Source organism: Zalophus californianus, chromosome 9 (genome assembly GCF_009762305.2).
Source record: "Zalophus californianus isolate mZalCal1 chromosome 9, mZalCal1.pri.v2, whole genome shotgun sequence".
NCBI classification, from domain to species: domain Eukaryota; kingdom Metazoa; phylum Chordata; class Mammalia; order Carnivora; family Otariidae; genus Zalophus; species Zalophus californianus.
This window is the reverse complement of record NC_045603.1, coordinates 60,863,516-60,880,839: the sequence shown is the minus strand read 5'-3', so window position 1 is coordinate 60,880,839 and position 17,324 is coordinate 60,863,516. Positions and strand designations below refer to the sequence as shown.

General features: G+C 46.8%; 2 protein-coding genes across 8 annotated transcripts in view; one reads left to right on the top strand and one right to left on the bottom strand.

Annotated features, from left to right (window-relative positions):
- CSAD (cysteine sulfinic acid decarboxylase) overlaps positions 1 to 8,409 on the bottom strand; it is a 24,487-nt gene extending 16,078 nt beyond the window's left edge. Inside the window, exons 1-2 of one of the 3 annotated variants that reach the window (XM_027591686.2) lie at positions 7,967 to 8,199; positions 7,602 to 7,703 (exon numbers count right to left, since the gene is read on the bottom strand). The gene's annotated coding sequence lies outside the window, so the exon portion shown is untranslated. Of the gene's footprint in view, positions 1 to 7,601; positions 7,704 to 7,966 lie in introns of all 3 variants that reach the window. The other 2 variants (XM_027591685.2, XM_027591684.2) reach the window with 2 other exon arrangements.
- On the top strand, positions 7,445 to 17,324 carry ZNF740 (zinc finger protein 740). 5 transcript variants are annotated; one of them, XM_027591693.2, is made up of 7 exons: positions 7,454 to 7,710; positions 8,596 to 8,908; positions 11,253 to 11,434; positions 11,776 to 11,865; positions 12,337 to 12,460; positions 12,745 to 12,863; positions 14,040 to 17,324. In XM_027591693.2, exons 3-7 carry the CDS (start codon positions 11,351 to 11,353, stop codon positions 14,127 to 14,129), a joined length of 507 nt encoding a protein of 168 aa, XP_027447494.1. In that variant the 5' UTR covers positions 7,454 to 7,710; positions 8,596 to 8,908; positions 11,253 to 11,350; the 3' UTR covers positions 14,130 to 17,324. The 5 variants fall into 5 exon arrangements, with proteins under 5 accessions (XP_035584961.1, XP_027447494.1, XP_027447492.1 ...); XM_027591691.2 differs by having other exon boundaries at positions 7,455 to 7,710; positions 11,285 to 11,434; XM_035729068.1 differs by lacking the exon at positions 14,040 to 17,324 and having other exon boundaries at positions 7,445 to 7,710; positions 11,285 to 11,434; positions 12,745 to 13,744.

Here is a 17,324-nt window from a genome sequence, read left to right as displayed (position 1 = left end):
CATGATCCCAGGGTCCTGGGATCGAGCCCCGCATTAGGCTCCCTGCTTGGTGGGGAGCCTGCTTCTCCCTTTCCCTCTGCCTGCCGCTGCCCCTGCTCTTGTTCTCTCTCTCTCTCTCTAACAAATAAATTAAATCTTTAAAAAAATTTTTTTTTTGTATTCTGTTTCACCTCAGTCCACACCAGCCCACCACACTCATCTGCATTGCCTGCCTGGTCCCATAGACAACTGAGTTGGAACCACTGGCCGAACCACTGGTCTAACTACTCTCCTTTTCCTCAGGGATTTCCTCCTGATTATCCCCTCTCATTTCTTCAACTCTCCTTCCTACTACCTCTTTCTCACAGCATTTTAAATTGTTTAAACCTCTCACATGTTCCCACTCTAGCCACCTCCTCATCACCACCAACCTTCTTAAAAGAGTCATCTCCACTCCATCTTCGCTTTCCCTCCTCTCACACTTTCCTCAGCCCACCAAGTCACTAAGAACTTTCAAATCCCATGGACACACATCACCTTTACCCTAGAAACATTTTATTTCCGTGGCTTCCATTGGATTACTACCAGCCCTTTCTTAGTTCCCTTTGCATTCTCACCTTCCTCTGGCCCTCCCTGAAACGCTAGAGTCCCTTGGGGCCCCGTCCCAGGGCCTCTTTCATGTTGTATCTGCACCACTCCCTAGGCAATTGATCTGTTCCTAGGGCTACCTGCTGGTAGCTCTTCCATTCCAAACCTCTCTCTTGAGTCCAGGTCCATGAAGCCACCTTTCTAATTTAGAAGACTCAAGGGCACTTCATACTCAGTAGGTCCAAAATTAAACTCAATATCAGCCCTCTCAAATCTGCTCTTCTTCTTAGGTTCCCTGGTTTGATGAATGCCATCATCTTCTACTGGTTACTCAAACTTAGATTCTGACTGATTTCTTGCCTCCTCATCCTTGACTGATTTTTTTTCCTTTTCATTTAATCTTCAAATATTGTTACATCTTTCTCTCTCTCTCTCATTCAAAAACATCAGCACAATAGCAAAACCTGAATAAAGCTTCACTTTTTTCCCTTAGGGCTCTGTTGTAAAATTCTTTTCCTTAAAAACACTTTATGGGGCGCCTGGGTGGCTTAGTCATTAAGCGTCTGCCTTCGGCTCGGGTCATGATCCCAGGGTCCTGGGATCGAGTCCCGCATCGGGCTCCCTGCTCAGCGGGAAGCCTGCTTCTCCCTCTCCCACTCCCCCTGCTTGTGTTCCCTCTCTAGCTCTCTCTCTGTCAAATAAATAAAATCTAAAAACAACAACAACAACAAAAAACACTTTAAAGGGAAAAATGGTAACTTTATAGTGGAGAAACCTGGGGGATACCACCTTACCCAAATGATCAAGGCAACATCACCAATAATGGGACAGACTGACATATGGCCCTCCTAATGTGAGGCATTGAGAAGAACTCAACATCACTCCTGTCACATTTCTGCCAAAAATGCATAACCCAAATTTAATTGTGAGGAAACAGATATATCTAAATTGAGGGTCATTCTACAAAACAACTAACCTGTTACTTTTCAAAAATGTAAATGTCATAAAACTCAAAGAAAGACTGAAGAACTATTCCAGAAACAGACACATCACAATCAAAAGGAATGTGTGAACTTAAATCAGCTCCTGGATGAGGAAAAAAAAAAACAAACCTGCTATGAAGAACATTATTGGAACAACTGGTGGAAGCTGACTATGCACGCCATCATAAATATTAGTATTCTATCAGAGTTAAATTTCTTTAATTTGATCATTGCACTGTGGTTATGTAAGAGAATGTTCTTATTCTGAGAAAACATACTGAAACATTTAGCAGAAAAGGAGTATGATATCTACAACTTTCTCTCAGTTCAGAAAAAGACAACACTGTATGTATTTACAGGCATTTTTAGAAGAATAACAGCTTTATTGAGATATGATTCACATACCATAAAGTTCACCCTTTTAGATTGTACAATTCAGTGGGTTTTTTTTTAGGATACTCACAAAGTTGTGCATCGTTCACACTATTTAATTCCAGAACATTTTCATCACCCCAAAGAGAAACCCCATACCTATTAGCAGTCGCTACCCATGCATTTTTTAAAAGACTGAAAAAGATGGAAAAAGCTTTCAAAGTATTATTTATGGTTATGCCTGGCTGTCAAAATTATAAATTATTTTCATTTTCTTATTTATACACCTATACTTTTATAATTTTATATGATAACTTCATATTACTCATATAATTAAAGGTTATTTTTAATCAACAAGAAAAATTAAGGAGGTTAAGGATCAATAAGAACTCCAAAATATACAAATCACCAAGGCTCAAGAATGGCCCTAGTACATCACGTGGTTTCCCAGCTCTTCAATCCACTATCATCAAAAAGGTCTCACTGGTGACAAAGGTAGCCATATACTGCTCTTTCTATTATGCTGCCCAAATGGCTCTCAGAGAGAGGTACGGGTTCAGCTAGTTCAGCAAACACTGACTCAGTATCTATCCCTGGCACTGGACTACCCAGAAGGGCGGGGGGGGGGGGAGGTGTCTGCCCTGTGCGCTCCAGCTAACAGGCAGGCCAGTAGGGACGTGGGCAGACACACTCGCCACAAAGGAGTGGAATGCTCACAAGGAAAGGCAGGGCTGGTTAATTCTGCTCTGTTGGCTCAGGGCAGCCTTCAAAGAGAAAACATTCAGGACTTAAGCGATGGAGAGCTGGTGCAGGAAAAGACTCATCAGTAATCATTACAATACTATTTGAATAACTGATAGGGTGGGCCTGAGGGAAGGACTGTGCCAAAGAAGTTAGGGAAGGTCACACAGGAGGAGGCCTGCCTGTAGACAAAAAAAAAAAAAAAAATCAGGGCAGTCGCTTTTTTTTTTTTTTAAGATTTTATTTATTTGACAGAGAGAGACACAGGAGAGAGGGAACACAAGCAGGAGGAGCAGGAAAGGGAGAAGCAGGCTTCCCACAGAGCAGGGAGTCTGATGCGGGGCTCGATCCCAGGACCCTGGGATCAGGGCCTGAGCCGAAGGCAGACGCTTAATGACCAAGCCACCCAGGCGCCCCAGGGCAGTTGCTTCTTTAAAGCACTTTTGGCCAGGCTTATTAGAGAATGACAACACTGACCTCCGTATTATCTACATGGTCACAAATCCCACAGACTCAATACCCACATCCATAAAGGCACCAATTTCTCCTTATGTGTACAGTGTTTTCTCCCCCTTCTGATTGTAAATTCCTGGGGGTTAAAATCTTATCTTTAAGGAAAGCACTAAGTACAAAAGAGGTACTCAAAAAAATGTTAGTTTTCATCCTCCCCACTCTCCTCTCCCTTCCCCCAAGGTCTTGCACAAAGGCACTCAATGAACATCTGGGTGAATCGACCAACTATTTCCAGGTACTGAAAAATAATGCTGCATTCCACTTACATTTGATTTGCATAGACCAAAAATCTGTATTAATGATATCATAGAAGACTTGCAAAGGGTTTTTTCTTTCTCAAAACCTTCTCATCTATGACCTTATCTGATCCTCACATTGTGCTGGAAATTAGCCTGAAAGGTATTTATTTATTCACTCTGGTTTTCAAGATGAGGACTCTCAGTCCAGAGTTAATTTGTCCAAGATTACACAGGTGATATGAGAACAAACCTAGATCTCTGATTTTCTGAATTCTAGGCTAGTACCTCTCCCACTACGCTATTGGTTACTTTTAAGTCTGGCATTTCTCACTACCTCTCACCATACACAAAAATAAACGGCAGCTAAGATAAAGACATAAGCAGAAAATACACAACTATAAGAATGTCGAAATGAACGACAGGGGGGCACCTGGGTGCTCAGTCCTTAAGCGTCTGCCTTTGGCTTAGGTCATGATCCCAAGGTCCTGGGATGGAGCACCATATCAGGTTCCCTGCTCAGCCAGGAGTCTGCTTCTCCCTCTCACACTCCCCCTGTTTGTATTCCCTCTCTCCCTCTCTGTCAAATAAATAAATAAAATCTTTAAAAAAAAAAAAACTACAAGGAAATATTTTTATAATCTTGAGGTAGCGTCACAAAAACCCAAAAGCCACAGGCAGACTTGACTACATAAAACTTTTAAAATTCTGTGTAAAGAAAGACACCATTAAAGTGGTTAAAGATAACTCATGGCTTTACCCCACCCCTTATTATTTTACCCACTCTGTGTTTTCCACAGTGATTTTTGCTCTCCTTGCAATTATTCTTTTCCGTGAAAATTTTATTTTATTGTAAAATTTTAAAGATTATTTATTTATTTATTTGAGAGAGAGCAGGCGCGGGGAGGAAGAGCAGAAGGAGGAGACTCCCTGGTGAGCAAGGAACCTGACCAGACCAACCATGGGACTCCAAGGGACTCGATCCCAGCACCCTGGGATCATGACCTAAGCCAAAGGCAGACGTTTAACTCACTAAGCCACACAAGCACCCTCTTCCGTGAAAATTTTAAAATCAGGTTAAGGTCCATGCGAAGTCCCATTTTAATTAGAACTTACCTTAATCGATAGCAAAAACTCATGTCTCTACAAAATTAAATCTTTCTATTCATGGACATGCAAAAACTCCCCATTAACCAAGACCTTTTTGTCTTTCACTAAAATAGTCTGATTTTCTTAATACATGACTTGCAGTTTCCTGTCAAATTTATTTCAAGAAGTGTAATATTCTTATTGTGAGATTATTTATTTCATCACATTTTTATGGTTGGTGGTTCTTATATTTTATGTATACAATCTCTGTTAATCTCCCATCTGGCCATACTGCTGAACTCACTAGTTTTAGTACTTTGTCAGTCAATTCTCTTTCTTGATGAATGTATCATATGGAAATAGTGAGACTTTTCAACGGCCAGGAGCTCCAGTACAATGTTAGCTTTGATGGTAAACATTCATGTCTTATTCCTATTTTTTTTTATTTTTTTTAAGATTTTATTTCTTTGACAGAGAGAGACACAGAGGGAGTGGAACACAAGCAGGGGGAGTGGGAGAGGGAGAAGCAGGCTCCCCGCCGAGCAGGGAGCCCGACACAGGGCTCGATCCCAGGACCCTGGGATCATGACCTGAGCCGAAGGCAGCCACTTAACCGACTGAGCCACCCAGGCGCCTCTTATTCCTATTTTTGATAGGAATGTTTCAAATAATTTCCTGTAAAGCATAATTTGCCCCCCCAAAAAGGCTGAAAGATAAACGAAAAACCAAGAGAAAGTACTTTAAATGCATATGACAAATAAAAAGTTAATATAACTTAGAGAAGATGCAACAGAAGTTGCTCAACTCCACTACTGGTGACATGCAAATTTAAACAATGAAATTACTATTTTTCATCTATCAAATTGGCAACTGCACTAAAAATTCATAGTATCCAGTATTGCTATGTTATAGGAAATGAGGACATTCACACATGGTTCTGAGTGAGCAAGTAAATTGTTACAAACTGAAATTTAGTTTCACAGGATTAAAATTTAAAATGCACAAGGGCGCCTGGGTGGCTCAGTCCATTGAAAGTCCGCCTTCACTCAGGTGAATTTCCCAGGGTCCTGGGATTAAGCCCCACATTGGGCTCCCTGCTCAGCTGAGAGCCTGCTTCTCCCTCTCCCTCTGCCACTCCCCCTGCTTGTACGCTCTCTCAAATAAAGAAAATCTTTAAAAAAAAAATTTTTAGGGGCACCTGGGTGGCTCAGTCGTTAGGCGTCTGCCTTCCGCGCAGGTCAAGATCCTAAGGTCCTGGGATCAAGCCCCACATCTGGTTCCCTGCTCGGCAGGAGGCCTGCTTCTCCCTCTCCCACTCCCCCTGCTTGTGTTCCCTCTCTCGCTGTGTCTCTCTGTCAAATAAATCTTTAAAAAAATTTTAATGCACATATTCTATCTATAAATCTACAAATGCAAAAGATTAACTATAGGAAGATGTTCCTTATGGCATTGTTTATTTTAAAAAATAATGGAACTAACCTAAATGTTCATCAGGATGAGTCTAGACAAATCAAAGTACAAATATGTTAGACTATTATGTAACAATTGTTAAAATGTTAAAGAACTTAGAAATCTACAATGTAACACTAGTGTCCAGCACTGTAATTGCTCAATAAATACACTCTGGATGAAAAAAAATTGTATGAATATAGAAAAAAGGAGGGGGGCGCCTGGGTGGCTCAGTCGGTTAAACGTCTGCCTTCGGCTCAGGTCATGATCCCAGGGTCCTGGGATCGAGTCCCACATTGGCTCCCTGCTCCGCGCGGAGCCTGCTTCTTCCTCTCCCACTCCCCCTGCTTGTGTTCCCTCTCTGGCTGTCTCTCCCTCTATCAAATAAATAAATAAAATCTTAAAAAAAAAAAAAGAAAGAATAAAGAAAAAAGCCTGGAGGTATATTTGCCAAACTGATAAAAGTGACTACCTTCAGGAGCATTGGATAGTAGAAAAAGGAAACTTAACATTTTTGCCTTCTATTCTTGTGTGTGCGGACTTGTCAAAATAAGTATGGCTAATTTTTTTTAATTAAAGACTTATTTCTGATGACGTTTCTCTATTTTTATCTCAATTTTATCATGAATATAAGAGCACAAAGATTTGCTGTCAATGGTTCAAAATATAAAGTGCTCAGGGAAATGAAACCCGTGTACAAAGAGTAGTTGGGAATTCCTCTCTTCCAGAAATATTTCTTTTGGCATCTCAACCCTCCTAAACTCACAACCTGACAGCACCGACAGCAGAAGCTGACACATAAACGGACTGACATTTCCTTCCATTAAGAACACTTGGCATAATCCATCTTTAGCGGGACCTCTCCCTAATAGCTCAAGTTGGGAGATTCTAAAGAAAAGTTCAAGTTTCCATTTTTTAACGCTGGACCCGGGGGCCACCCTACATCGCTAATGAAACTAGTCTTCTACCGAGGGGAGTCCTATGGCTTTTTCCAGGCGAGAAGGCCAACGTCAGACGCTGGAAGATCTGGAATGAAGGAGTAAGCGGTATAAGTTAACCAGACCGGCCTGGGGACGCGCCCGGATTGAGTGTACACGGAAGAAAGGTTTAAAGAAAGTTAACTCCTCTCCCAGCTGACTGGGCGGCCCCAGAATCTACAGAGCTGGGCCTGATAGAAAACTCAAATAAAGAGGACCTCGGCTGAGTTACGTGAAAAGGCTGGGTAAGAACTATTCAGGCTCTACTTGGGGCTGCAAGCTCAAAAGAGACAGGGAGAACGTCCGCGAAGGGAGACTGACGGCGTTTTTTCAAGGAGCCTCAACCAGCCCACCTAGCAAAACCTAGCAGCCAGCGCACGTCACTTCAGGGTCTTCATTCCTGCCCTCAGCAAAGATGGCGGCCGGGGCGCTCCTCTACCAAGGCGCACGCGTCTTACCGCCGGTCCGCCCCCTTCCCGTCCTCCCGCGCGCCGGCACCGCCCACTCACCAGCTGCACCCCCTCCCAGCGTCCTCAGCCTCACCCCCTTTCTGGCTGCTCCCGCCGGTCCAGGCTCCGAGCCCGGAAGTGGATATTGCTGTTCGGCTGCGAGGACGAGGGGAGGGGGAAGTGCTTCCGGGGAAACGGGCCCCGGGTTGGTGTTTGTAAACTTGCCTCGGTCCCGGCAGGGCAGCGGCGGCCACGGGGTTGGCACGGTGTGCTGGGGCCTGGAGGAGGCGCCGCGCGGTGGGGGGGGGAGACAGCGGGAGGCCGCGCCTGGCAGGTAGGAGCACGGCTCAGGGAGCGCAGCGTCGTCCGGGCAGGCGGCAGCGGCTCTGCTGCTCGCAGGCCGTGGAGCGCCGCGCGGGAAGGGGGAGGGGAAGGGAGGAGGGGCGCGTGGCGAAGGGAGGGGGCTCGCCGGGGAGGGGAAGGGGCCGCGCGCGCGCGCGCGCGCACAGCCCCCCGCCCGCCAGTCCGGCCGCGTTAGCGGTCGGGCGGAGGGGGGCTTGCTTGGCGGGGACGCGGGCGCGAGCACGCACCTCGCGCGCTCCTCGGTGCTCTCCTCCGGCTCCGTGCGGCGGGGCGCTGCGTCTGGCTGGCTGGCTGGCTGGAGGAGGAGGGAGGAGGAGGGAGGGAACGCGGAGCGCTGGCCTCCGCCTGCCTGCCTGCCTGCGGTCCTCCGCAGCGAGTTTCCGTACCTCCGGGCGGACTCGGAGAACGCGCACGTGTGGGCCGGCCCAGCGCACACTGCCAGTCCGGTTGCTGACTTGCTACTCAGGCATCCAGCGATAGCCTCTGAGCTTTTCTCCACCCCAGTTCTGGCCTCCTTAATAGAGTGCTAGCTTCGCGGCCCGGCCCACTCGGCACAAAAGCCCCGGAGGGCCTCCGCCCCCTTCTATTCGTAAGATGGCAAATCCAAGCCTTTGGCCTGTTGCAGTCTTCCTTGAGAGGCCCCAGTTACTTTTATTCCCGTTGGCAGCTCCTCTTTGCCCTGGAGACCAGTTTCTTCTGACCTAGAAAAAAAACTCTGCTTAACTAATGCCCTCTTCCCGAGCTTCACAGAGAGCGCCCACCAAAAAAAAAAAAAAAAAAAAAAGTTCAGCCTACTGCAGGTCGAATGGCCTGAGAATGTTGCACCTAACAGCCCCATCTCCTTTTCTGGTTTCAGGTTTCTGAACAGATCGTGAACTTCAACGAGAGGATTCGGTTGGAAAACGAAGACCAGCAGACTTTTTCTTCAGATCATAGGCAGGAGCCAGGCAGAGTCCAGGGATTCTTGGAACATCTATCTTCCCTTTGGAGGACACTAAGATCTATTTGAAAACAAAGGCAGTTCAATATGGCAGCAGGACTGAAGGGACACAAAGGAGTTGTTACAGTGATTTGGTGACAGTTCTTCAAACAACAGTGTCTTAGGAAAGGTGGATCAAGAAACTCCTGAACTTTTGGGTTGCATTAAGTGAGAAATCAGCATGGCTCAGGTAAAAAGCTATAGAATCCTCCTCCTTCAAGATCACTGGGAAACGTGTTTGCAGTTTCACTCTTGAATGCTGCCCTAGTCAACATATTGACCAACCCAGTGAGCCAAGCTCTGTATTAAGCACCAGGGGGAGATCTAGAGGAAGGAAAGGAGACAGGCCACAGCCCCTGCCTTCAGGGAGCTTCCAGTCAAATGAAGGAGGTAGGCTATTCTGCATCACAGGCACTGATGGGACATTTGTGAAACAATTACTCAGTTTACACTTGGTACGTTAAGTGCTGAGGGGCATGAGGGAGTGAACAGTCTGGTGAATGCTTCATTTTTTTTTCAACAGGAATTAATTGAGCTCCTGTTACATGCAAGGCATTATGCTGGGGATACAAAGATGAGTACAATTGTCCCCATCCCCAGCAAGCTTCCAGGATAGTTGGGTTGGGGTGGGGGGAAATGGAGAGACAGTCTATTATTTACCTTTATATTCACAATGCCTTGCAGTGGTTGGTTAGCAGCAGAGACTCAATGAATCTGTTGATTGAAGGAACGTGCAATAATAGAGGTATGTACACTGCAGAGGAGAGAGAAGGGTACCTCTGCCTGGATGGAAAAAAGCAGGTGAAGCTTGAAGAATGCATAGGATTTTGCTAGATAAACAAGCAGAACAGGACATTCAGACAAGGAGAACTGCATGGGCAGAGGCTTAGAGGCATGGGAGAATGTGATGAGGTTAGGAGTACTACAGATAGTTTGCTAGTTAAAGAGGAAGGGGTTTAAATGGGTTGGGGGATAGGGTAGGTAGTGATAGAGGGAAAAGTTAGGGTGAGGGAGTTGTTTCCTGGAGAAGTTAAGAGTATAACCCAAGGGCCTTTTATGCCTTGCTAAGGAATTAGACTTTATTCTGAATGAATGGGAACTCTCTGAACAATGTTAAGCAGCAGAGTGACGTCAGATCAGTGTATTTAGAAGGTAATTGTCATTGTGAGGGGAGAGGATGGATTGGAGAGACAGGATGATCTGTTAGGTTGCTGTTAAGTGTGGATAGCAAAGCCATGTGCGGGCATCCCCAGAGCTCCTCCCAGCTTTCTTGCAGGGACCCTCCTGTACCAGTCTCACCAGGATGGCAGCCTGATTAGAGTATAATTGGCTTTCTTCCAGCTGCATGTATGGCTTCCTTCTTTCCTTGCAGATTAGGAGCCCTCGGTTTTTTCTTCCTTTGTTTGCAACCCACTTCACGGCATCATGTTCACTCTTGTTCTGAGAAACTGCCTCTCACTAATCACTAACTTTGTACTGGGCACTGCTAGGCATTTGTATCTTAGTTTTATTCTCATCAACCCTGGGAGAGTAGATACTCTCATAAACATGTTGCATTTAAGGAAACTGAGGCCTGAAGAGGTGGAGTAATTTGCCCAAGATTATACAGTACAAACAGCAGAGCTAAGCTTTCTACCTCTAGACCTTTCTGTCCAAAGTCCTTGAAGGAGAAAGAAAAGAAGGGGTCCCAGGATATACTAAAAGGGATTTCTTTTTTTAAGAGAGTATTTTTAAAAGGAATTTTTTTTAATAAATCACTTGTGGAAGTCTGCTGATCAACTATTTCTTTAAAGTGTTTCTTCAAAAAAAAAAAGTTTTTTCAGTAAGAAAAGTATATTCTCTAGTGCTGGCTAAACAAAGTCAGTTTGAAGAATGTAGCCATGAAAAGAGGAAATTTTTTTAATCATTCCTTGTTTAAGCAATTTTTAAACTATGCATAAAGTAGAGAATGTGAAAATATATGGATTTGCACACAAATAAATGGCCTTGGAGGTCAAGAGAAAGTGATACTCAACCCTAAAATCCTTCCAGGGGACTTAATTTTTATATCTGTTAAAATTGACTACGCCTAGGGAATTTAAAACCTAAAGGGAGAAATAACCTAGTTTTGCTGATAAACATGCTTTTGGGACCTGATAGAATACATATTTGGCACCAGTGATGTCTGCCAATCATAACTGGCCTCTGAACCTGCTGGTGAGAGAGGAAGGAGGAAGTTCTGCTAGAAATCTCCCATTTCAGTGGATCAGCAGGGCAGACCCTCCTGCCCATTCACAAGGCCAAGTACCTGGTAACAGGTCCTAGCACACTGCTAATGACAGAAGTGTCAATAATACTTGGTTATTCAGTTGATTTGTATTTAAATGCTGATGTATAACAAGTAACTTATTCCTGGTGAGGTGAGTTAGGGAGGACTCTTGAAGGAAGCAGAGTTTAGCAGTAGAGAGGGACACTCCCTAGAGAAGCAGTTTGTGGCTGGGTGTGAAAGGTAGTTCTACAGAAGATGGCAGCCTGTTTTTGCCCTGCCCTGCCAGGTGACCTGACACCTCATCTCCTTTCAACTTAGGCAAGTCTCCTGGCTTGTGAAGGCCTAGCAGGTGTGAGTTTGGTTCCCACTGCAGCCAGCAAGAAGATGATGCTGAGCCAGATTGCCAGCAAGCAGGCCGAGAATGGAGAGCGGGCAGGTAGCCCTGATGTGCTGAGGTGCTCAAGTCAGGTACAGCGTTTGAGTCCATTGTGGCACCTGGGGGTCGGGTGGCCCAAGCTCTCTGCCAGGAGATGCCAAGCTTTGATTCCTCAGTGCTTCTGTTTAGGGAAGTGGGGAAAAGGGATCCAGCTGGGGAATGAATGAATGTGGGTATTTTAGAGAGCTAAGGAAGGGCTTTACCTATAACCCCTTAACACCATAGTACTTGGAGAGGAAATGGATGAGTACCTTCTTTAAACCTTTGGGGCAGGTGGTTACTGTCATTTAGAAGTTGTCTGCAGCACAGCATTTGGTTTCCTGTCTTGTGTGGGGAGATAGACTATGAGTTTAGCTTTGATTTATTTTAAAAGGGCCACCGAAAAGACAGCGATAAGTCCCGGAGTCGCAAAGATGATGACAGCTTGGCTGAGGCCTCTCATTCAAAGAAGACTGTTAAAAAGGCAGGTAATGGGGTAATCCCCAAACTGGTACCATTTGTAATGGCGTAATTCTCCTTTTCTTTTGTCTGTGGCTCAACCTGGAGTTTTCCCTAGATGTTTTGGTCACTCATAGCCAATGAGTGTGTCACTCTTATTTCCTCCATAGGCCACTTTGGTCTTTGATCTCTGCCCTCTCCAGAACATCCTTGGTAAAGGAAGGAGGGCCAGGGAAGCATGGGATCCTGTGACAAAGGGGCAGGCAGACCTCCCTCAGGTCATATTCAGAGGTGTTGGGTTTGATAGGGCAGACAGTTTACCCATGCCCACCTCCTTCTTCAGAGGGTCTCTTAATCTCTTAACTCTAGGGAATGAGGGAGATGACAACATCAGAAAGATTACTTTGTCCAGCAACTGGAAATTGACCCAGAGTAGAATGGGGACAAAAAGGCGGCTGAGGGATAGCCTTATGACATGCCTGATTGTTGCCCCTAGGTGGTGGTAGTGGAACAAAATGGTTCTTTTCAAGTAAAGATTCCCAAAAATTTTATTTGTGAACACTGCTTTGGAGCCTTTAGGAGCAGTTACCACCTCAAGAGGCACATCCTTATTCATACTGGTAAGTCTCTTGTTCATATTCAGTAGTCTGTAGTTGTGTGTGTATAGCTCTTACTGGGTTTGTTTTAGGGGCCGAGTTTCAGAAAAAGAGGAAGAAGATAAGTGAATTAGCTAGAAAGATTTTTGTGGCTTTGTTTCTAGTGTCAGAGACCGACGGCTTTGGGGATCTGTCCTCATTAGGTGTCTGTACATTGCTAAAAATTAAAACTTTCTGGGAAAATACCTGGAATGAAGTCCCTACCTTGTGTACCTCCTGATACTAACTTCTCTCTCCACTTGGGCCAGGTGAGAAGCCATTTGAGTGTGATATATGTGATATGCGCTTCATCCAGAAGTACCACCTGGAGCGTCACAAGCGTGTGCACAGTGGCGAAAAGCCCTACCAGTGTGAACGGTGTCATCAGGTAAGCCCACGTGTCACCTGTCTACCCCACACAACAAACTTTTCCTTCACCAAGAACCAGGGCCAGCCCCCATCCCCTTCCCAACAAGGGGCCACATCGAATTCCTGGCCATGGTAGAGTTAGTACCTCAGGGTGAGGTGTTTCTCTCTGGCCTTATGCAGCTGTTTATGGGAGGGGCCGTGAGAATAATTGTAATAACAGTAGCATTTCTTGTGTACTCATTCTGTGCCAGGCACTGTGAGAGCATATTTAACATAGATTATCTTTTTAATCCTCATGTTAATTCCATAAAGAGCTGTGTTGTCGTCATTTCACGTATGGGGAAATTGAGATTCAAAGAGGTTAAGTGTCCTAAGGACACAGCAGATGGAGGGCAGAGGCAGGATTCAGTCAGACTCAGAGCTGATGCACCTGGAAGAAGAAAGACAATCTCTGCCCAGGGGGTCAGAGTCTGACTTGATGAGAATGTAAGAGCTAGACCAAAACAAGACAAGAACAAAAGACGAGAAATGATAACAACTAACATTGCCTGGATGCTTTGCTCCACCCGCTTACACTGAATCTCAGAACACTAGAATGAAAGTCCGTGAGGCAGAGATTTTGCCCCTCTGGTTCTCCACTCTATCCTCAGCCCCAAGAACTGTACCTGCCTTGAGACAGACACTCAATAAATATTGGATGAATGACACAGCCCTTCTGTGAGTAGGTACTTTTAGCCCCGTTACAGATGAGTGTACAGATTGAGTGCTGTTAGATACCGTGTCCAAGTTTGCACAGCCACTGAGTGCTAGAGCCAGGACTCCCGACTTCAGAGCCTGTGCTCTTTTTTTTTAAAGATTGTGTTTATTTATTTGACACAGAGACACAGCAAGAGAGGGAACACAAGCAGGGGGAGTGGGAGAGGGAGAAGCAGGCTTCCCGCGGAGCAGGGAGCCTGATGCGGGGCTCGATCCCAGGACCCCGGGATCATGACCTGAGCCGAAGGCAGACGCTTAACGACTGAGCCACCCAGGCGCCCCAAGAGCTTGCGCTCTTAACCACTGTGTGCTCCTGCCATCTGTGCACTTGCTGAGGGCATGTGGAACGGGATGTGTGCCTCCCGTGTGGGGATGGCAGAGCTAGCCAACAGGTAGCTGAGGTTCTCCTCTCAACACTTAATCCTTCCTTTCTTCTCAGTGTTTTTCTCGGACAGATCGATTACTCAGACACAAACGGATGTGCCAAGGGTGCCAGTCCAAGACTTCCGACGGGCAGTTTTCTCTATAGGCACGAGGGGCCCTGGGTGGTGGGAGTGATCAGAAGAATTTACCGACGAGCGCACCCCCTCTGGTCTGATGGTCCCACCACCACCCCATCTGTACCTGTCCCCCTCCTGGAGGAGTGGACCCAGGAGACCAGAAGAGTGCATCAGGGGACAGCAGCCTCAGAGCCTCAGCTCTGTAAATAATCTGAGACTACGAGCATCTCGGGGAAGTTCCTACAGCATTCCTGGGTAGGGAAGCTAGTCCCTGGACCCTTGGCTGAGGTTATAGGTGGGGACTGAAGGTACAGGACCAAGACTGGTGTGGCTCCCACAACCTTGGACTCCAGCTGGCAGCTGAAATGGAAAGGATTGGGGAGAGGGATTTGTTTGTTTGTTCTGTTCTTGTTTTTGTTTATTCAAAAGCAATTTTAGCAGCTACACTGTGGATACAGGTAATATGGAGGCATAGATCCCTGGTCAAAGCAGGGACAATGGCTGGCCCAGCCCTCCCCAGAATTGAGTTTTTAGTTGCAGTTGATCCTCAGTGTTCCACAGCCCTGCACCTCACCTTCTGTTTGAAGGAGAGGAGGATCAGGGATGGCAGCTGAGTTTACCTTGGTCTCCTTATACACTGTAGGGACAGAAGGAAGAATGGCGGGAGGAGCCCACAAGGGCTGGGTCCAACTAGAGTGGGCGGGTACCTCTTCCTTCCTCTGGGGAAGAGCGAGAGCTGTGCCCACGGCTGTTGCAACAGCCCGGGCCACCCTGATACCTGATGGGGTCAGCTCAAGTGCCTTGTGGAGGGAACTTGGGTGAGAGCGGCCCACGGAGCCCTTCCATGCCCTCTTTGGGCACTCCATCTTGGAGATAGTGTGTGGCTACCTCGCTGCCGTTGACTCCTGAGCCAGACAGAGGTTTTGAGCAGGTAGTCATGGATATCAAAGGGGGTTCTCTCTCCTTGTGCCCTCTTAGGAACAACCCGAGACTAGTCCCAAGTTGAGCAACAACTGTTCAAGAAACAAAGGAGTTTGGTGTCCCCTGACATGACTGTTGAGCAGTGTGAGCTGCTCTCCCTGCCCAAGTCCTATCACTGTATTCAGGTAGAGGAGATAGGGGTGTGGCCTTTGGTCCCAAAGAATAAGATCTTCGCTTCCTTCTTAATGGCCATCCCTACCCAACAAAGAATTGGGGGGAGGGGGTGCTGCAGAGAAAGGACTGAGGAAGAAACCTGTTGTAGGTTTTATTCTTAATCATACTCTTTGCTCCTCTCTGCCCCAACACCACCACCCTATCCACCCCCAAAAAAGTGATCAGGGGTATGTGTGTATGTGTGTGCGCTTGAGTGTGTTCATTGAAATGTGTGCTTGTGTTTGTATGCTTGGAGATGGCATCTTATTGAGCCAAACCCTTCTCTGGCCCTCAACTCAGGGGAGGATGAGCATGAAACAGCCCCCACCACCACCACCAAATCTGAGGGTGCTTGAGGTCCCAGCTGAGGAACTTGATTTAGGAGAGTGAAGGGCTTTGTTTTGGAGAGGTTTTTTTTTTGGGTTGATTCAACAGGCTGGTTAGGGTGTTTAACCCAAGCCAAAGCTTGTAAACATGAATTTTCTAAAGTGAAATAAAAAATCCTCTGCCTGCTTTGGAAGGTTCTGGGGTTTGTTTGGCCCCCACTGTGGCCTGCCCTGACCTATAGTGGGGAGTAATCATGGAATAATCATGGAGGCTTGGTGAACTTGACCACACTGTCAGTGGGGATCTAAGATGGCAGCTCCAGGCAGTGTAACTTCATTTCCTAGATGCAGGAACAGCAGCAGAAAGCTCCTGGCTGTTAGGTGTGCGGGAGACTCTATACCTCTGAAATGTGAGGATTTCAGGGAAAGAAAGGTGTGGCACCCTTCAGACTTGCCCTCACGGCTCCTGAGGTCCTTTGGCAGAGACACTGGGCAGTGTTTGCTGCCTGTGCTCCTGTAGCTTTATGCTGGCACTGCATTTGCTACGGCCCAGGGCCTAGACCTCAGTCCCTGAAGCTGCCCTGTGGTCCCCACAAGCCGGGTATCTTCCATGTGTGAGCGAGCCCCTTGCCTGTTAGAGACCTCTGCTGGGGCTGGAATTTATCATTCACCTCTGGGAATATATTCCTGGAAGGAAGCTACATTTAGAAAACTTCTCCCACGAGCACTTTTGAAAATAGGAGGCTTCATTCCCTGCCACTTGCAGCCAATCTGTTTAGGGTCAGAGTGTGTGTGGCAAGAATCCTCTGAGTGACCTGTGCCCCTACGTGTGCAGATGTGTGCTTAGGTCACAGTGTGCTGTGGCCCCCCACAGCCTCAGCCTCCTGCCGGGGTGGGAGGGAGAGGGAATTTGTGAGCAGATGTGGAAAGAGCCATACCGGAAGCACCCCTGCCAAGGATTGGGTGTGGAGGCAACTCAGGAGCAGGTAGGTGGTTAGTTCAGTTGTCCAGGTGCTGAGGTTCTGGGGCCAAGGATGTGTGAGGAGAGAGGCGCAAAGAGGTGAAAGGAGTGATTCAGCCTCCCAGAGGGCCCAGAAGCCCCACTTACACCCCAGGGAAACCACAGACGAAGAGCGCTGCAGAGGCTTCTGGGCCCAACGCCCCAGCCCTCCTCAGCTGGTGGGGTCTAGCACTGGACAGATGCCTCAGGTGCGTTTGGAGTGAAGGGAAAGGGAGCTAGGGCAGGCTCTCAAGAGACCAGGACGTGGAATTTGGGGACCTGGGAAAGAGTAGCATCAGTTCTGGGGGGGCCCTTGTACCGGGCCCTACCAGCCCTGCCCTTCCCTGCACCCCAGTTCTTCTCCGTCCACCCCCCCCAACAGCCTCTTTCATCACGTAGCTACTGATTGTGCCCTATGGCTTGACGTCGGAGGGTTCAATGAGATGTGGGGGGTCCCGCCACAACTTCCAACCCTCTCTCCAGATGCTCTTTGCCTCTGCTGCAGTCCTGGGGCTTTTATCTTAACAATCCCTCCCAACTCTTCCTCTCTGCCCTCTCCCTCCCCCTCTCTCTCTCTTTTTTTTAATATACTTATTTTGCTATTGGGGGAGGGGAATATCAAATGAACAAGATCACTTTTAAATGGTAGTTTTTATAAGATGTTATAAACTTGTATCTTTTTACCATTAAAGTGCAGTGTATGTTCCTTCGTGATATATTTAGGATATTTAAATAAAAAGAAAATGGGGCTTTTCTACATACTA

What these genes read in the sequence shown, in the direction of transcription:
- ZNF740 (XM_035729068.1), top strand. An exon ending in TGCTGAGGTGCTCAAGTCAG is followed by an intron (nt 11,435 to 11,775) that starts GTACAGCGTTTG and finishes TTATTTTAAAAG; the next exon opens with GGCCACCGAAAAGACAGCGA. An exon ending in GCACATCCTTATTCATACTG is followed by an intron (nt 12,461 to 12,744) that starts GTAAGTCTCTTG and finishes CACTTGGGCCAG; the next exon opens with GTGAGAAGCCATTTGAGTGT.